This window comes from Dipodomys merriami, unplaced genomic scaffold (assembly GCF_024711535.1).
Source record: "Dipodomys merriami isolate MVZ:Mamm:240054 unplaced genomic scaffold, mDipMer1.0.p SCAF_4, whole genome shotgun sequence".
Classification (NCBI taxonomy): Eukaryota; Metazoa; Chordata; class Mammalia; order Rodentia; family Heteromyidae; genus Dipodomys; species Dipodomys merriami.
This window is the reverse complement of record NW_027205603.1, coordinates 67494074-67515792: the sequence shown is the minus strand read 5'-3', so window position 1 is coordinate 67515792 and position 21719 is coordinate 67494074. Positions and strand designations below refer to the sequence as shown.

At 34.2% G+C, this 21719-nt stretch overlaps 1 protein-coding gene across 42 annotated transcripts in view; it reads right to left on the bottom strand.

The window, feature by feature from the left end:
- Window positions 1-21719, bottom strand: part of Rims2 (regulating synaptic membrane exocytosis 2) — a 427098-nt gene that overhangs the window by 64452 nt on the left and 340927 nt on the right. For 22 of the 42 annotated variants that reach the window (XM_069991192.1, XM_069991193.1, XM_069991195.1 and 19 more), the window contains one exon: window positions 2305-2546. The exons of the other annotated variants lie outside the window; for them this stretch is intronic. In XM_069991192.1, coding sequence (XP_069847293.1) covers window positions 2305-2546 — 242 coding nt within the window. The remainder of the gene's footprint in view (window positions 1-2304; window positions 2547-21719) is intronic. 42 annotated transcript variants of the gene reach the window in all.

Sequence of the window (21719 nt, the reverse complement as noted above, 5' to 3'; positions counted from 1 at the left end):
AAGATCTCTGTTTTTCTTGTGTTGTTTTAGTAAGGTACATGTTCAACTATTTTTATATAAACTAGTGGCTATTTTTTGCCCACAAACTACAGATAACAAATAATGACAAATATTAAAAGCTTACTAAAAACCTTTAACATTTTTCTATCACCTACAAACATGACTTTTCTTACTGTCTGGTCTCTACATGGCTTTCTTACTATCTGGTCTCTGCTTATCTATTAGCCTAATCTGTAGCTTTTCAGTTCGCTATTTTCCCTATCATTCCTGTATTTATTATGCCTCAGTCCTGGTCATTATGATTTCTATCTAGAGCATCTTTCTCATTATCCTTAACCTAGTTAGCAGTTACTTTAGCCACTGATCTGATCCCTTTTATCAGAAGTCATTTGTAAGAATTAATTCCTGGAATTCTGGTTTGGGTCAGTGGCTTTTCTCTGAGCATTTGTTTTACCACTCACATATTCTCTTAAAGCAATGTGGCTAGATATCTGTCTCTGACTAGATTTTTAAGTAATTCAGCTTATAAATCATATCTTACTCATTTTTGTTCTTGATGCATCTGTTACATCAGAAGTATTCAATATTTGATCCAAAAAGCTATAATGAATGAAATTAATTACAGAGGTTAACAACACCTATTCTTTATAGTCTTATTTTTATTTTAAAATTAAAAATATTTATACTAACATAATTGTATACATTATGGAGTATATGATGTTTTACTATATGTGCACACTGTGTAATATAATGTTGAAATTAGGTTAAACATATTTATCTCCTCAAAGATTTATCATGTCTTTATGGTGAAGATTGGTGTAGTCCCTTCTTAGAACTTTTTGCAGTATACATTGTTTCTGCCTAACTGCAACCTGGTAGCTGATGATCAGCCTTTCACCACAGCTTATAGTCTTATTAATCTCAATTTCAGTTTTCTAATTTTTTCTTTAGTTTATAGGCTAGTTTTCAGAGCAGCTTTACATTTACAGATTTTTCCAAGTTTTGTACAGGAAAATCCAAGAGTTCTAGCTGCTAATTAATGCAAAACACCTCTTAATATCAAAAGGCCAATATATATTATAATAGCACAACAGTGTTAATTATATATATATATACATATAACAGTTTAAAAAATTATCTAAAATGCTCTGTAAGTCCATTGTCTGTAAGTTAAACTTTTTATTTCTACGTTAAAACAAGAAATGAAATTTTAACACACCAAATGAAAATTACCATAACAAAAACAACAGTAAACACAGTAAGAAGTTACAGATAGTAACAGTATTTAAGGAACACCATCAAGTAACTTTAATATAATATTACTGCAGGAGGCCTAACTTCTAGAATCAGTTGTTTACAAAACCAGAAATAACCAGGTACAAGAATTAATGTAACCTAAAATTATTTTATGCAGTTAATTTATAGACTTAATTCTGTGTACAAGAACCCTAGTATTCAAGCACAAATTAGAATCCAGCTGCCTATAATTTATTTTGCTATATTAGAAACACCATATTACATGCTTTTGTTTGTTAAGCAGAAGATATTATTATTTTCAAGATAACCAGGGATTTAATGTTTAATTATCAACACTCATTTGAAAAGCAACATTGCTTTAACTCACAAATTTCTTAATTAGTAAGAGTGGCTTTTCTGAATAGGAATGTTGTATTTTGGCAGATGTGATTTAGAAACCAATTTTTAAAGTAGAAAAGCTTTGAATATCTTCACTGTCAGCAGAAAACACTCCATCCCTGCTGCCTAAGAATATGGTTGCTTGAAATTTTAATAAGGAAATGAAAGCTGTGGTAAGAAAATGGATACCACTGGTAAATGTTGCTTGCAAACTGAAAAAGAAGTTGGGTTGTCAGCAATAAGGGAACTATATATATTCACACAAAATATGAGGCATCATCTTCACTACATGTTGCTGGGAATGAAAATCAATTTGGCAGATGCCAACTTGAAGAACCTATAGCAAAGCAAACACCCCCAGAGATGAGAATATTATTACAAAAGCTTAACAAATGACACTTGCCCTCCTCCCTGAGGAGCGAAGACACACATTTCAAGAATGGTGGCCGAGGTTCACTTAGAAGTAAGTTGCCTGATAACTGCAAAATAAAATTCACTGTTAACTGCAAAATAAAATTCACTGTTACGTTTTTAAAAAAGTTAACTAGTTAAAAAAATGTTTCTTTCCCCCTGGAGCCACGTCATCATCCATATATTACTGTAATAAAATGGGTAATGTGTTGTAATGACAATTCAAGTATACATCAAAGGTAACATAAAAACTCCTACCCGTTTGGCTGAGCTGAGAAGCACTGCGACTTTTCCTTGATAGACCAACGATAGCTACCATCTTGGCCCCAATGCTAGAGCGTCGCTTCTTGCCACTAGTGCCCAAGGCACCCACTGCAGTGTCAGACTGGCTGCCATCATTCTTCTCCAGTGAGCACATGTCTCCACTGATGCTGGTGCTTTTGGTCATGCTCTTCCCTGACATGCCCATCTGTCTGCTTTGCATTTTAGATGTAAAGACACTGTCAGCCGATGGATCATTAAAAGTGAGGATGAGAATAAAAAGGAAAAGACAGAAAAGGCCTATTAGAAGATGAAACATATGGAATATAATCAAATCTTTTCAACTTGTGGAATGTAGTTTTAGGATTAAAAATGTTACAAATAGTATGGTTTTGAATGTACTTTACTATTCAGGCACAATCATAATGCAACTATGCAAAATCAGAGACTTAGCATTTAAACTTCTGCTGTCAAAGAAGGCAAGTGCACAAGGTTATGCAAGAGAATGTGCATTAAAAAAAATCAGTGGGCTCATTTAAAAGATCGTGCTGTGCTGCAAGGACAAATGTGCATTTACATAGTTGGTATAAGAAAGAAGTTCCCTTGGAAGTGGCACTGTTGCTCAAGCGGTATAGCGCTAGCCTTGAGCTGAAGAGCAGAGGGACAGCGCCCAGACCCAGAGTTCAAGCCGCACAACTGACAAAAAAAAAAGAAGAAGTTCCTAAAAGCATCCTCTAATTCATTAAAATATTCCCTTCAAAAAAGATATTGGACATGGGGCTTGAACTCTGGGCCTGGGCACTGTCCCTGAGCTCTTCAGCTCAAGGCAAGCACTCTATCACTTGAGCAACAGTGTTACTTCCTGTTTTCTGATGGTTTATTGGAGGTAAGAGTCTCACGGACTTTCCTGCCCAGGCTGGCTTTGAACCTCGATCCTTGATCTCAACCTCCTGAGTAGCTAGGATTACAGGCGTGAGCCACCGGGGATTTTTTTTTAAAGGTAATAAGTATGGTGCTTATTTGTTAGGAGTAGTTTTGGCTTGCTTGTTCAGCCAGTACTTTGCCACTTAGCCTGGATTATTGCTGGTAAATTGGAGATAGAATCTTTTAGACTTTTCTGGCTACAATTTCTCAGGTTTCAGCCTCCTGTTAAGATAGGATTACAAGTTTGAGCCACCAGTGCCAAGATAATATGTAAACATCATCTTATTCTTGCCAGTAACAGGCTTTGATGAAGATTGCTGATGCTACATCAAAATGAATGTTCTCATTTTATGTTAAGGCTTAGTTAATAATGGTTAAATTTTCTATCCAGGTTTGATATTTTCATTAACATTTAATTTAAAAATGTTATTTCACTTTACTTATTTTAATAATTATAATTAATGAATTAATATAATTAAGTTCAAATCAATGTTCCAAAAATAAAGATTAAATTTCATTCTGGCTTTCAGAAAAATAATTACCAGATTGTAGAAATAGCTAAATTTATTTATGCATAATATCACAACAGTTTTAACCTACTATTAGAAAGTCAACAAAGACCCAACCAAAAAGGAGAATTACAGGCCAATCTCCTTGATGAACACAGATGCAAAGATCCTTAACAAGATTCTAGCTAACAGAATCCAGAAACACATAAAAAAAATAATTCACTATGACCAGGTAGGCTTCATCCCAGAGACACAGGGATGGTTTAACATACGTAAGTCAATAAATGTAATCCAACATATCAACAGAGCCAAGGTCAAGAATCACATGATTATCGCCACAGATGCAGAAAAGGCCTTTGACAAAATTCAACATTCATTCATGCTAAAAGCTCTGGAGAAAATAGGAATAGAAGGAACATTTCTAAAAACAATAAAAGCCATTTATGACAGACCAATAGCCAACATTATACTGAATGGGGAAAAGCTACAACCAATTCTCCTAAAATCAGGAACAAAGCAAGGATGCCCACTGTCTCCACTCCTCTTCAATATAGTCCTAGAACCCTTAGCCAGGGCAATAAGGCAAGAAAAAGACATTAAAGGGATCCGCATAGGGAAAGAAGAAGTTAAACTATCCCTTTTTGCAGACGACATGATACTATACCTCCACGATCCCAAAAACTCCATCCCCAAACTCTTAGAAATCATAAATCACTTCGGCAAAATAGCAGGATACAAAATAAACCCACAAAAATCAGTTGCCTTCCTATACACTGATAATGTACAGGAAGAGAGGGAAATAAAGGGAGCAACCCCATTCACAATAACCTCCCGAAAAATAAAATATTTAGGAATTAACCTAACCAAAGATGTAAAAGAACTATTTAATGAGAACTATAAAAAGTTAAAGAAAGAAATTGCAGAAGACACTAGGAAATGGAAAGACCGCCCATGCTCCTGGATAGGCCGACTTAATATAGTAAAGATGGTAATACTTCCAAAACTAATATACAAATTCAACGCAATTCCTATTAAAATCCCAATGACGTACATCACTGAAATACAGAAAACAGTCCAAAAATTCATATGGAACAACAAAAGACCTAGAATAGCCAAAACAATTCTAGGAGATAAAGACAATATGGGAGGGCTATCCATGCCGAACTTCAAACTCTACTACAGAGCTATAATAACAAAGACAGCATGGTACTGACACAAAAACAGACCCGAAGACCAATGGAACAGAATAGAAGATCCAGAAATAAATCCACAGGCCTACAGCCAGCTGATATTCGACAAAGGAGCCAAAGATGTACAATGGAAGAAACACAGCCTCTTCAACCGCTGGTGCTGGGAAAACTGGGTGGCCACATGCAGAAAACTAAAAGTGGACCCCAGCCTATCACCATGTACCAACATCAACTCAAATTGGATTAAAGACCTTAACATTAAACCTGAATTTCTGAAACTACTGCAGGACAGAGTAGGAGAGACACTTGAACTAATAGGCACAGGAAGGAACTTCCTGAACAGAGTCCCAGGGTCACAACAAGTTGGAAAGAGACTCGACAAATGGGACTACCTTAAAATAAAAAGCTTCTGCACAGAAAAAGCTATCGCAACCAAGCTAGAAAGACAACCAACTAATTGGGAAAAAATATTTACCAGCAATATATCAGACAAAAGGTTAACATCCTGTATATACAGGGAACTCAAGAAACTAATCCCTCCCAAACCTAACAAACCAATTACTAAATGGGCAAGGGAACTAAAGAGGGACTTCTCAAATGAAGAAATAAAAATGGCAAAGAAACACATGAGGAAATGTTCATCATCCCTGGTGGTGAAGGAAATGCAAATAAAGACAACCCTGAGATACCATCTTACCCCAGTCAGAATGTCCCACATCCACAAATCAGCCAACGACAAATGCTGGAGGGGATGTGGAGAACGAGGAACGCTATTACACTGCTGGTGGGAATGTACACTTATACAACCACTTTGGAAAGCAGTCTGGAGGGTCCTTAGAAAGCTAAAGATTGACCTCCCTTACGACCCAGTCATACCACTTCTAGGCATCTACCCTGAACAACAGGAACCAATATACAAGGACACGTGCACCTCCATGTTTATTGCAGCACTGTTCGCAATAGCTAGGATATGGAAACAACCTAGATGCCCCACCACAGATGAATGGATCCAAAAATTGTGGTATCTATACACAATGGAATATTATGCAGCCATTAGAAATGACAAAATAATGGCATTTGCAGGGAAATGGATGGAGCTAGAAGGAATCATGTTGAGCGAGGTAAGCCAAGAATGAAGAGACAAACGGTACATGGTCTCCCTGATAAGTGGATGATAAATCCAAAATGTTAGGTGATATGACAAAACTAACAGGACTTAAGAAACAAAGAACTCCCACTCATCTGGTTGAACCACTACCAAATATCCCCATGCTGCTGATCACATATATGGTATATAACATGTGAGCACCGTTATATATTACAGACTGTGATAGACAATTTGCTCCAGGAAAGTTAGAATGAACTTGTGACGTTAAATGAGCATCATTATTCCACAATACTGTGAATTTCCGGAAATTAAGTAATCACTTAATCACAATCAAAAAAAAAAAAAAAAAGAAACCTCGGGGAAGGGAGGGAGGGAAGGGATGGTAGGGGGAAAACAATGGAGGGGGTAACAATGTTCAAGAGGAAGTGTACTCATTACCTCACTCATGTAACTGTAACCCTCTGTATAGTATCTTTACAATAAAAAAATTATAAAAAAAGAAAGTCAAAATGTGTGCTCTAAGCTTGTTCTGATAAGCAAGTTCTAACTGTAAGAAAAAAATCTTTTATTTTTGAAACATAAATTTAAACTAGCAATTAGTAATTATGCAATTAAAAGTACTTATCATATAAACAAAGTAATAAAAGGAATAGAAAGTCAAGAAACACACACACAGGACCATAAGTAGATATACATGATCAAACTGACTGAAGCATAGTATATGTTGGGGGTGGATTTCCATGGTGTAAACCCTTGAACAATTAAGAAGCAGTTTAACAAAATCAATACCAGGAAGCTAAAGCATATCTTCTCTTAGGGGAGGGAGAGGTGCAGATTACAAGGAGGGATATAGAGGAACAGAGATGAATGGTTAACAAACACAGCGATAATTCACAAGTATGTATGTTAATATGGAACTAGTAACTCTCAAGAGATGGCTGAAAATGGGATGGATGTAGGGAGGGAAGAATACTGGAAGGGATGAGACTGATGAACATATTGTACACATAAATGGACATGTTAGATTGAAACCCCTTTGTACAAATATTTGAAGATAATAAAGTCAATAGAAATCTCTATATACATCTCTAAGATGTGATGATGAAAACAGTGAGCAATATCTTGGTCATCTAGGGGGAAAAAATTTAAAGGATAGAACCATGTGTTAATTTTATTAATCTACATACATTTTCTCAAAATATTTATTAGGGAAAAGACTCAGTGTGAAATTTTAAAAAAATACAGCAAAGTGTATTATTTTATCCTTCATATATATACATATATATATATACACACACATATACACATATGAAGTGTATGAAGTGTATATAGACTTTGGAACAATGAATCTAAAGCAAAAACAATAAATCAAAAATATAAGATTCATTTAGGAAATGATAAGGTTAAAACCGTCAACATGTACTACCTGAACATTTAAAGCATCTATAGAAATAATAATGCAACTATTGTTTTAAAAACTTTGAGATTAAAAAGTCTAGAATAGCTTTAATGCAGCTACATTACATCATGGGGAATAGGTTGCAATGAGTGCCAAGGACATCAGGTTTGATGTTTGACTTACTGATTTAACCATGTGCTCTGAGGAGAATGTTTCACCTTTCTAAAACTTAGTTTTCTAATTTATTAAAAGTGAAAGCATGAACAAAGGTATTGAGCAGAATGCCAGAGAGATAATCAGGGCCACAAAAAGTCTCTCTTTCTTTCTTACTGTTATCCTTATCACTATCATTATCCATTCATGAAACACTCAGAACAAGAATATCTTTAAATTTCTCTTTATGAAATGCTTTGCTCTCAAATATCTATTTCATTGATTTTGAGGAAAGTAAATATACAACATATGATTTTTATAGTATACTGACATCATAAAAAGAATGACATGGCTTTGAAAAGTTTAATTGAAACCAAGTCTTTAAACATCTCATAGTTTAACCTAGTGTTCATTATATAAGAACTTGTACCATAAACATATTGCTTTTCTAAAGAAGTCAGATATACTCACAAAATATTTCTTATTGAATTCTGTAATTTTTCCATTTTGATTTTATTAATTGTATACAAAGGCGATAAAGAACTTAAGTTAAAATCAGGAATAAAGCTAACTACCAACTGAAATATTTCAATGACAATTTGATTACATGGACATCCATTTTTTGTACACTAAAAACTTTCATAAGGTAAAAAGAAAAGTAATTAAAAGATTTATAAGTTGAATCTGTTTTTCATCTCCTTGAAACTTAGAGATCAAAAGCAATGAGGTTACCAACTTGGCTGAGATGTTTTGGCTCAGATGTACTTGGCTGAGATGTTTTAAGAGGAGGGAGACTGAAGCTAGGATATTACAGTACTTACCTTTACTTTTCTTTATTCACTTGGTATCATGTAAAACTCAAGCAAAAAAATGTTGCCAGCCAACATTTGTTTGGTAAACAAAACTTTTGTTTTGGGACTCTTGGTTTATAGCACAGCAACCATTTGAAAAATGTGGTTGGGAAAGCAGGCCTATCAAATTAGCAATTGCTTTAAATGAGAAAGTTGGTAAGAATCTGGAAATATAAATTTCAGTGCTGCTTTTGGGATTCTCAGTACTGTTTCTGAAAAGAAACTTGGGTATATGTATCAAAACTTTTTATTTTTATTATTTTATTTTATTTTTTGGGTCCGGTCATGGGGCCTGAATTCTGGGCCTGGGCACTGTCCCTCAGCTCTTCAGCTCAAGGCTAGCACTCTACCACTTGAGCCACAGCGCCACTTCTGGCTTTTTTCTTTTTTGCTTATGTGGTGCTGAGGAATCAAACCCAGTGTCTCATGCATGCAAGGCAAGCGCTCTACCACTGAGCCACCTTCCCCACTCCCAAAACTTTTTATATAAATGTCCATAACCTCTAACTTAGCAATTGCACTTTTAGGATTTAAGAGAAATCTCAGCAACATGTACAGATCCAGCTGCAGTGATACTTATTGCACAATTAGTATTTGCAAAGAACAAACAAAACAAAAGCATGAGAAAAATCTATAAATGTCCAGTTTAAATGAATTATGTTAATCAATAAAATAGAATGCACTTTTAAAAATGTGTGTATTAGTAAATATTTATTGACCTAAAAAGATACTGTTGATGGGGAATGGGAAGGAGGTATCTGTTGCTTAGCTTTAGCTGGCACTCATATCAAATATGGATTCTCCCTACTCCTAGGGTACACAGGCAAATCCAAACTCTGAAGATTTCCAAGTGGCATGAATAGAAAAGATTTGTAAAACAAATAAAGAATACAGATGAAGTTCTTGCTAAACTATATGGTTTGTGAAGGCGAGACACATGAGATTATGTATAGTTTGTACAAGAGATTAAAGAAAACATTAAGAAAAATAATATTAAAGGTTCAGAATGATTATGCTTTTATGGGGAAATACAAATAAATACAGAAAAGATCTCTAAGGATGTACTGTGATCACTGTATTTCACCCTTTTTCTAGCTAAGTTTTTTTGAACATTCTTTTTTTTCCTATTTGGGCTTTTCCAGACAGAACACAAGAAGTATGAATGAAAAAAAATGAATTAAATTAAAAGAAAGGGAGAAAAAGAGCAAATAAGGACTAGCATCACCTTTTCTTCACATAAGCAAACTCATTCAACCTTTTTAGCTCATTCCATGGGCTGAAGATAGAGATAGCTCCTAATAGATTATTGCATTATATTATTGCCATATGATGCTTTGTTTCAGAAGAAACTGTTTCTACATTTTTAGGGATTATTTTATGCATGATTTCAATATTTGGCTTTGGAAAATTTATAAAACCATCATATATTTTGTTATTAAGTCAGATGTGTAAAACTGCCAGTGTAAATAAATGATTAATTTTATGACAATGTATAGTTGTTAAAAGTTGTATACTGAAAAAAAATTTTCAAAGGCAAAGGCAGTATAGTCAATTATTAAAAGAAAGGTAATGAATAACAAAAAGGTTAGGAATGTTTGTAAATACTGCCCAAAGACATAATAGTATGTTAGAGGTTACCAGTATATGTGATTAACAGACTATTAGGCCAAAATAGTAATAGATAGTGATTAATAAATAGAATTAAATAGCTTGTCTCTTAAAACTCCAAGTTCATGACACCATGGACATAGAATAAAATACATAGTAATGCCTAAACAAATACTGGCAAGGAGCTGGGAAGGAGACTAGAAATGAACTTATTAATAAAGAATCAGAGACTGATGTTACAGCTGACTTGTGATAAAGGGAACTGGGGTGATATGTAATTTCTAGAATTCCTTTCCATTTCCTCATATTTCAACATACTGATGGATTTATTTTCTCAAAATTATTTATTCCTCAGTTTTAAGCTTTCTACCATTTGAAATGGTTATCCCCAGGATTTGGTCATTCATTTAAAAGATATTTACTTTGCACCTATTATGTAGAAGAATTAGAGGTACAAAAGAGAAGACCTTGATTTCATAAAGCTTTCATTCATATTGCCATGAAGAAAGACAATAAACTATCATTTTAGGTAGGATAGACGGTACGCAGAAAAAGAAGATAGAATAATATGATAACAAGGACAAAAAATTTAGGCTGAAGACATTCTATAGAGTGTTCAAGGAATACTTCTCTAAATAGGAAACAGTTGAGCTGAATCTTGAAAGATGAAGCCAAGTTATCTGGAGGAAGAATGTTTTAAGCTTAGAGGACAGCAAACACAAAATAACTTTAAGCACCAACAAACTGGGTGGATTGGAGAATTTTATAAAGTCACTTTACCATGAAGATGAAGCCAGAGAGAAGATAGGCCTTGTTGCCTTAGAATAAAATTATGTTCTTCAAGTCCTGTTCATATTTAACAGCCAATTCATATATTACAACAATCTGCTCTCAAACTATGAAAATGTAGGCTACATAGGCAGTTGTGTCAAGAAACTTAGAAGCCAGTCTTATATTTTATCTCTCTATATCAAAGGGTCTTGTAGAGAGATCATGGTTATCTTCATTAAAAAGTGATAAATGTATGAAGGCTAAATCATTAAAGAAAGGCTAAATTAATAAGTGAATTTCTATATGAGAACATTTAGCCTTCCTTTAACTTATAACTGTATATTAATATCTTATTGCCTTTTGAATTGTTAAGTTCTTTAATTAATGAATAATGTACCTACCACTACTACCATGAGTTTAAAGAAAGCTAATTTTAAGGAAGATATTTTAAAATAAATACTTTATATTGATCAGTATGTGTTTCTCTATGTGTTTATTACATAGCACTCATGGTTTTTTGCTATGCCAAGGCTCTCAAGCTGGCCCTTACGCTTTCCTACCTTAGCCTGGTATGACTCACCACACCAGGTAGTGCTCATAAATTCTGTTTATTTTTTCTATTCTCATAATGACTTTTCAACTTTTGAAAAATTATGTTAGTTCTATTTTTTCTAGTTGCAATCTTTTATAAAACCAACTAAGCAAAAACTATATTTGAATACACATTTCAATCAAAAGTATTGTTTGACTTCATCACAATTAATTTAAGATAAAAATGTATATACGACCTATGCATCTTAGAAACACTGTGTCTCTTTACTAACATTAGCAGAAATATTATCCTCAGAGACATGACATAGTTTCATTGGTTTCCCCTTGAATTTTCAGGCCTTCAAACACTCTGGATTCAGCTAATTTTAAACCATTCAACATTGTGTCATTAATTGACTCCCTCAGCAAACCTTTCCTGTTCACCTACTTGATGTTAGGTCCCAAGGGAGTGAGTGGGGGCTGAAATGGCACCTGTGTTCCATGTTCATGTACAAGGGGATGCAACTGAAGAGAATGCTTTGGGTTTTCACCACCTAACGAGAGAATTTCCTCTACTTGATCTAAGTAAGTGTGTATTTCTAACAGAAGAACACTTTACCTTTCTAATTTGTGCAAAGATAGCTTTGGCCCTGTAGTGAATAAAAGCAATGCCTGACATACAGTCATTATTAGCTAGGTGTTAGTGGCTCACAACTGTAATCTTAGCTACTTAGGAGGCTGAGATCTGAGGATTGAGATTCAAAGCCAGGCCGGCAGGAAACTCTGTAAGACTTGTATCTCCAATCTACCAGAAAACTGGAAGAGAAGCTATAACTCAAAGTGATAGAGTGCTAACTTTGAGCCAAAGGATAGTGCTCAGGCCCTGAGTTCAAGCTGCATGACTGACAAAAGAAAAAAAAAAAGGAAATGCTTATACAAATTGGACAAAAAAGTTAATATATCAGATAACAGATTTATAGATATATACAAAGCTAAAATTATTTATTAGAGGCAGAGAGACTACTGAAAATTATAGATCAGTAAAACTTGTATTACCAGAGGCCTTGAACAATGGATAAAAATTATGACAGAGGAAAAATAATAAAAGGAAGAAAATATATAAATAAAAACAGAGTTAAGAAAGAACTTGGGGTTGAGAAGGTGGCTCAGTGGTAGAGTTCTTGCCTTGCATACATGAGGCCCTGGGTTCAATTCCTCAGTACCACATAAGCAGAAAAAGTCAGAAGTGGTGCTGTGGCTCAAGTGGTAGTATGTTAGCCTTGATTGGAAGAGCTGAGGGACAGCTCCCAGGCCCAGAGTTCAGGCCCCACTACTGACAAAAAAAAAAAAAGCACTTGTTATGGTTTTAAGGTGAGTAGTATAGATTGTCCAAATTAAAAAGTGTTATAGGACAGAGTAGTAATGTTAAGTATTGAATTCATATAGTCCTTATAACTTTTATAGAAGAGGAAACAAAACTTTTTGCCCAATGAATGTTTGCTTTAGGAAACGATTAGCATTGGAATCAATGTAATTTCCTGATGGAGAAGGTCAGTAGGCAGTTGTACACTTAGGCCAAGGGGCCAGGGGAATAGTTAGGGCTAGACAGATGAAGTCAAGAAATATTTGGAGAGGAAAGGTGAGATGTTAGGAGGATGGCTAAAGTAGGCCAGCCAAGAATGTGAGGAAAGTGAAAACATTAGAGGAGACAGCTGAAGGAATATTTAAAGGTTATGCAGGAGTGAACTCACTGAAAGAAATAAAGAGGCTATTCTCAGAAATAAGAAAAAACAGAGTAAGATTAAATTCTTAGAAGACAAAAGAAGAATGAGATTTATGAAAGAGTAGTCAAAGACGTAAAAAGGTTAAACAGCAATTGACAGGGCTGTATATTCAGAGACATAGAAGGTACAAATGACTTTGAAGGCAACAGCTACTGAAATGAATAAGTGGGCTTTTATAAAGAGACCTAACTAAAAAATGTGACATCTAAGCTTTTGTTAGAACTTTCTGGAGAGACTGAACATTAAAGAAAAAGAATGAGATAGTAAGCTCATTTTAGTATTAAAATGGAGAAAATGCTTATTTAAGGATTATTGGTATTTTACTTGTTTTTCTTTTGGCAAAAGTAAAAACCATAAAGGGGAAAATAAAGTTTAAACTTAATACAAAAGTTACTGTATGACAGAAAATGAAGATGATTTTGTTCAACTAAAAGAGTCTAAGAACTAGACATTAGGCCAAATGCTATCAAATCCATCAATTCAAAGAGATTTGGATATCAGTTCAACTTTTAATTCCCTATCAAACTTTAGTTCTGAAGAATATACGATGTAATATATTTTTATGCTAGGATAGATTCTCACTATTTCTGATGTCTCTAAAGGAAAACAATATTCAAATATTGCTATATGTAAAAGAGATGTTCCTGAGTTACAGCCTTTTAAAAATATTCATAATATTCACCAAAGTATCTCATCTTGAATTAAAAACAGTAACAATCAGAATTAAATTTATATACATTTTTAGTATGTGCCAAGTATTAGTGTAAGTACTTTATATGCAGGAGCTCATTTAATCTAATTCATCTATTTCAGACCAAATTGGATTGTATGATCTATATTGTTCCTACTCAGTTGTCATTTTTATGTGTAAGCAGCCATAGATAATATATGAATAACTAAAAGCTGCTATGTATCAGTAACACTTAATGTATATTGAAATTTGAATTTCCTGTAATAATGAAATACTATTATTACTTTAATTGGTTTCAACTATTAAAAATATATGAATCCTTCTCAGCTCACAGACTATACAAGTTTAAGAAAGATTTGGCACAAGGACCATAGTTTGCTGACCGTTAATATCTTAAGAAAATGAATTCATCTTAAATTTTGGTGGTTCTTTCTTCTTGTTTATTGTCCCATCATTATCCTAGATATGAGATTTAAGTAATAACATCTTTTTTCACAAATTTAAAGAATGAATTCAATAGTTAAAATGCATCAATATAAGGCAATTGCATTACCTCCTTAAATTTTTTCTATCCTATAATCTTGCATAATTTTACCATTAAATGTAAGTATTTTAGGCAATCCCAATTACATGTATAAATGTTTTAGGCAGCAATAGATTTTTCCTCTCATTTGAACTTATAACTATTTTTTTGTTTGCCTTTACCACCGAAGTACAAAAACAGTATTCCCAATAACATAAGATGGTCTATGACAAATTAGGGGAAAGTACATCACTGTTGTCAATAGATAGCTTTCATTGTTTTATTATCAAGAACTATTGAGATTAAGATTTTGTTAAAACAAAAATAATCTAAGAACTTTGTTTTATACTGGCTAACTCTATAATAGTTTTTAAACTAACAAATGATATTCTATATTATTGAAATAACTATACTAAATAAAATCACATTATGCTTCTAAAAGTAATATTAAAACTAAGCCTTAATATGAAAATATTCTTGGACTCTAAATTTTTCCCATGTAAAATACTAAATGTTCAGGTGGAAATATAGAAAATGTTCAAATGAACACATGTTAAGTATATTAATAGTGTCTCAGGCTATAAGTGCAAAACAGAGAGGGGTTGTTTCTTGCCCTGGAACACTGGTGAGCATCTTTTAGTCAGGTGAAATGATTTGTAGGACACCAGAAAGAACTCCTACTGTGGTCTCTGTTCCTGGAACTCATGGGTTTATGTCACACATGCCACATCCTGCATGAGCTTTTCAGTACTGTTCACGAAAAAGTTAATCAGAAAAGAAAGCCACTATTACCATTATTACCACCTACCCTTCTTAATAGTTAGGGCTCAAGAGATGAGTATGGATTTAGAAATGCTAGTGAGGAGGAGGCCCATATTTTCTTTCCAAGGTAATACTGTCCTCAGGACCTTTGCTTGCATTGAAGCAAATTTGGGCTCTGAGATCAAGAAAAACACAAACACAAACAAATACATTTAGCAGTTGTTTTAAAATTGTAGCTAGGTGCTGGTGGCTCACACCAGTAATCCTAACTGCTTAAGCAGCTGAGATCTGAGGACTGCAGTTTGAAGCCATCCCAGACAGGACAATCTTTATCTCCAATTAACAAGGAAAAAGCCAGAAATGAAGCTGTGGATCAAATGGTAGAGCGCTAACCTTGAGTAAAAAAGTTCAGAGAGCACCCAGGCTGAGCTCAAGTCCCAGAACTGGCGCGCGCGCGCACACACACACACACACACACACACACACACACACACACACACACACACACACACACAACTTCGTTTTCCTCGCAGGAAAAACCTTGTCCTCCTATTTCATCGAGAAAATAGAAGCTATTAAAAGAAATTTCCTTAATAATAAAATTCATTCTTATAATTAATATAACTATATATAGGTAAAATTATACAAACACAGATATATATATATATACATATAATATAGAATGTATATGTATGTGCATACTTAAATTAGCAGTTTACTTAAATAATTCTTTTTTTATTTATTTTTAATTTATTATTATTATTTTTTTTATTGTGAAAATACTGTACAGAAGAGTTACAATTACATGGGCAAGATAATGAGTACATTTCTTATCAAGCATTGTAGCCTCCTCCTTTGTTTCCTCTTCCCATCCCTTGCCATCCTCCCCCTGCACCCTCCACCCAATCCTCCCTGTACTTAAATAATTCTTGAACAGTCTACCCTTATCTATTTGAAATAAGACTCAGCTGACATGCAAGACATCTCAAACTTAAGTTCTCACTACTCTCTCAAACTTATTCATTGTTCAGTGTTCTCTATTTCAGTAAGGAGTGTAACTATTAACCTAACTGCTGAAGGCAAAAATCTGGGAGGTATCTTCTTTTCTTCATCCTTACATCTCATCCACCAATTTGTTTTATAGATGCTAAAATATATTCCATATGCTTCCATTTCTCCTCATCTTGACTTCTACCATTAAAATCCACTCTTGTCAATTCTGCTGTGACTGTCCATAGACCAGATAGCTTTGTTCCAACTCTAACCCATTTTCCTCATAGCAGCCAGGGTGCTTTTTCTAAAATAGAAATAAGGTTATTTTACTCTGTTTATAATATTCCTTAATGCTTTTTATTGTACTTGGGAAAAAGCCACCAGAAGTCCTTTCTCTTTTCAACTTCCAGTCTATATTTCTAACTGCACCCTACAAAACAACAAAAACATGTCTCTACTACTTGCAAATACAAGTTCCTCCACAAGGGCTCAGGACCCCATCCTCTTTACAAGGGCTACAACACTACAGATCTGTTCCTGCCTTTCTCTCACAGCTTAATCTCAAGCCATTTGTCATAATCAACTACTCTTCAACCACATTTCTCAAAAAATATACATATACTATTTCCTACTTGGAATATTCCTCATAATGACTTTATGAAATGGAAGCCATTTTAAGCACAGCTAAGGAATGAGGAGGGAAGAAAGGTTATAAAAGTTTCCTCATTTCATAGCTAGTATTTAAACTCAACAGTCTGTCACCATACTTCCTGCTTTTAGCTACCAATGTTACCACTAGTTGCAAGAATACAAGAAGATGAATACAAATTCCTATTCATTTAGAGCAGGGGTTGTCAAAAGTTAGCTAATAGCAAAATAACCCACAAGGCTTATTTAATCAGATTACTCAGATACACAGTTTAGCCATTCCCAGAGGTTTTCTGTTCATTAGTTCTGGGATTGAGCCTCAGTGTTTCCATTTCTAACAAATTCTTAGGCAATGATTATGCTACCGACCTGGCAACCACAGTTTTGAGAACTACTGGTTACAACTTGCATAGTACAACTACAACCATGTGAAAAGCAAACATGTCTGCATTTGTTATTTAGTAAACAATATTCAAATCACTTCTTGATTAAAATCTTCAGAGCTATACTTACTGCCTGACTACTAATAGCTGCAGAATTTTTGTTAAAGGTTATTAAGTTTAGAATAATTAAGAACATAGATATTACATCCAAAACCCAAATACACTAAAATGTATTCATATTAATTCTAACTATATTTACATGGAAAACAGAAAAGAAAAATGGATACAAATGCAAAATAATGTGGATGTTACCCTGTGTTAGGTTATCACTGAACCCGTGTATGTGTTTATGAGTTTACAAGATTACTAGCTGTAATTAAGAATTGAGATCTGTACCTTCAATTTTTAGTCCAGTCAGAATAAAATAAAAGTAAAATGCCACTTGAATCTGATTATTTAATTCTTTTCAAAATCCTATAGTGCTTGATATATGTATATTTGTATATGTTTATATATGTGTGTGCAAAAACTATATAGAGATCTATAGAACCATAACTATAGAATTATACATATGCACATATATAACTATATATAACATATATATGTAACTTTGCCATAACATATAGAAAAAATTAAATAAAGTACTTTTTGTCAACTTGATATTAGCTCCTGATAACAAACAGTGATGGTTTAAAATCCTGATTTTTTATGAGAGGAACATGAAACATGTTTGGAAGCCCATTTTGAGAAAAATGACAGTGAAAGGGAGGGGCACTAATGCCCTTTTGTAAGAGCATTAACAAGAGATGTATGTATTTCCATCATTAATTACACTGAAAGTCTCAAGATTAGCTTTATGTGGGGGTGGTGTGGATAGGGTGGGGAAACTGCCACTAGGAGGCGACAAATTTCAAATAAAATCTAGGTGGCTAGAATCTCCTAGGATTGCTACCACACACTTAAGTGTAACATCATGACTTTTACATCTGAATTATTGTGTTTTCTCAGAGTAAAGAAAATATCTCTGTGCAATAGAAATTCTCCTACTGCAATTATTTGCTCTCTTTTCATGGAATTTGATCAGTTTATTTTCTTAGCATACCTCATCATTCTTTATACTCAAGCAGATATAAAGAATTCATTTGTTAAGTGAAGTAAATCAGGCCCAGAAAGAGAAAGATCTCATGCTTTCCTTTATATATAAAGGTAGAATTAGTTTACAAATATATACGTAAATACATTAGGTGGTATGCAAGTGTATACAAGTGTATTAAAGGGGTGATACTGATCAAGATGCATTCGTAAACTGAATTCGTAAACTGCTTTGTTAAATGGCAACTCATTTGTATACTATTTAAAAGATGATACAATAGAAATTGTTGAATGAAGGGATGACACTAATCTTCTTGTCTATCTATTTCCTTCGGTCTCCAGCTCCATGTATACCACATGTTTCCAGTGGCAAACTATGAACTCATTATTATGTTGACACGGAGGGCATCATATTTATCTGTAGCAGCTTCCTTCCTTCTCCCACTTCAACTTCCTATAACCCTCTAGGAACTGCATATTTGTTTGAGTAATATGGCAATATATTGCAGGCCTGATCTCCAGCAACAAAAATTCAACACATTTTCTTGCTCTATAGGTTTTTGTTTTGTCAGTCATGGGGCCTTACTCTGGGCCTGGGCGCTGTCCCTCAGCTCTTCAGCTCAAAGCTAGCACTCTACCACTTGAGCCACAACGCCACTTCCAGCTTTTTTTTTTTCTGCTTATGTGGTACTGAGGAATTGAACCCAGGGCCTCATGCATGCGAGGCAAGCACTCTACCACTGAGCCACCTTCCCAGCCCCTATAAGTTTTTTTTTTTTAATTAGCTTTTTCACATCATTTGATTTCATTGGCTCTATTTGTTATCTAGCCATCAGCAAGTTTCAATATTGTCAAGTGAGTTTGGAAATTACGTTTCGCTGAAGGGACAAAAAGCAAAAGTAAAAAATTAAAAAGCAAACGTAAAACTTAAAAAGTAGAAGAAAATATTTTTTCATTATTCATTACCTTGGATTTTAGATTCTTTTGTTTGTTTTTGGTTGGCCACTATTTTATTTAGTATTTCTATAACAGTATCTTGGCTTCAATACTAATACTGGAATACATAAATATAGTTAGAAATAAATATAGTTAGGGCAAATTTGCTTTATTTTAAAGAAATATAATTAGAGTGGATTTTTTTTTGCCTCTACCCATAGTGAGATATAGGGCAAAGAATCAAAAACTGACCAATATTTTGAAGTATTCTTCCTAAGAAGGAAAGAGCATCTAGATTCTGGGGTTTGGAAGTATATGGAAGTTGATCCTTTTTAAGTAAATACTAGAGATATATCATTAAAATAAATCTCACTGTCATAGGTTAGGCCGCTCACTAGTTGCAAATATAACATGCATACCTCAATCAAACTTTCAAACTTGCTTCTGAAGAGAGACATAGACAGACAGAGGTTCACCAAAAATGAATCTCTTATTACACTTTACTTCTCATAAGGTTGGAAGAGACCTCAGAGTTCAATAGTTGCTCATTTTTTCATATTTTAGGACTTAAACACTTTGAGCTCTGAATATGTTAACATTTTGAAACTATGAATGCTTTTCAGGAAAGTTTGATTCACTCAGCACTTTTACAGTAATTAAGTATGTGTGACCCTTTGAAAGCTGTAGTATTATAATTATCTGACATCAACATAACATACATTTAATAGGCAGTCTGTTGGGTATTCATAATCCAAGCACTTGGAATCTAAGGTAGGAAAAGAATGTGTTAAGCTACATAGACAGAGCCCGTCTTAAAAATTTTTCAATGAAATTAAAAGGAAAAGGTCACTACCAAACTCAATCTATGAAGCCAGCATAATAACTCTCATCCCCAACCAGATAGGGACTCATCAAAGAAAAAGAACTATATACCCATTTCTTTGATGAACTTTCATGCAAAACTTCTCAATAAAAATCTGGCCAACCGAATTCAACAACTAAACAAAAAATTCATACACTATGATCAAACAGGATTAATTCCAAGGTTGGAAAGCTCGTTCAACATATGCAAGTCAATTACTGTAATTCAACATATCAACAGAAGTAAGGACAAGAATCACATAATCATTTCCATAGATGCAGAAAAGCATTTGACAAGATTCAACACCCTCTCTATGATAAAAGCTCTAGAGAAGCTAGGAATCCATGGAAAATCCCCCAATACAATAAAGGCTGCAAACCTACAGACACCGTTATATTTAATGGTGAAAAGGTAAAACCATTTCCTCTAAAATCAGGAATAAGACAAGCCATTCTTTCCACTCCTCTTCAATACAGTACTGTCTTCCTAGCAAGAGCAATAAGGCAAGAGAAAAACATAAAGGGTTTATGTTTTTCTCTTGCCTTATTCCAAGTAAGGAAAGAAAAAGTAAAACTATCCTTCTTTGCAGATGATATGATCCTGTATTTAAAGAACCCTATAGATTTTTCTCCCAAGTTACTTGAGCTGACCTGAAATTTTGGCAAAGTAGCAGACTATAAAATTAATCCACAAAAATCAGTAGCTTTTCTGTATACCAACAAGAGCAAGAGAAGAGCAAAACTGAAGTCAGGAAAAGCAACTCCTCAAAGATGTGAAGGACCTCTATGATGAAAACTTTAAAAACCTGAAAAAGGAAATTAAAGCAGATTTAAGGAAATGGAAAACCTTCCACGCTCTTAGATTGGAAGGATTAACATTATGAAAATGGCAATACTGCCCAAAGCTATCAACACAGTCAATGCAATACCCATCAAAACCCCAACAACATTCTTCGATGATATAGAGGAAGCAATACAAATTCAAAAGGAATAACAGAAAACCCCGAATAGCAAAAACAATCCTTATCAGGAAGAACAGTATTGAAGGAATATCAATCCCAAACTTCAAACTCTATTACAAAGCTGTAGTAATAAAACATGTTAGTGGTGCTGTGGCTCAAGTGGTAGAGTGCTCACCTTGAGCTGAAGAGCTCAGAAATAGCGCCCAGGCCCAGAGTTCAGGCCCATGACCGACCAAAAAAACAAACAAAAAAAACAAAAAACCATGTTGGTACTGGCACAAGAATAGGCCTGAGGACCAACAGAATAGAAGACCTAGAAATGAATCCACAGACATATAGTCCTAATACTTGATAAGGGAGCCAAAAACACAGGATAAAAGACATCCTCTTCAACAAATGGTACTGGAAGAATTGGCTAGACATGTGCAGAAAACTGAAGCTAGATCCTTATGTATCACTGTACACCAGAATTGATTTCAAATGGATCAAGGACCTCAAAGTAAGATAAGATACCTTGAAAAAAGGGAAAGGGGAAACACTAGGGCTCTTTGGGTCAAACCTTCCTAACTAAAGATCCAGAATCATAACAAATAAAAGAAAGTGCATAAATAGGATTGCATTAAACTGAAGTTTCTGCATGGCAAAGGACATAGATAGCAAGATAAATAAAAAGTCCACAAAATGGGAGATCTTTGTTAGATATGAGGGCCTCATATCTAAAATATACTTAGAG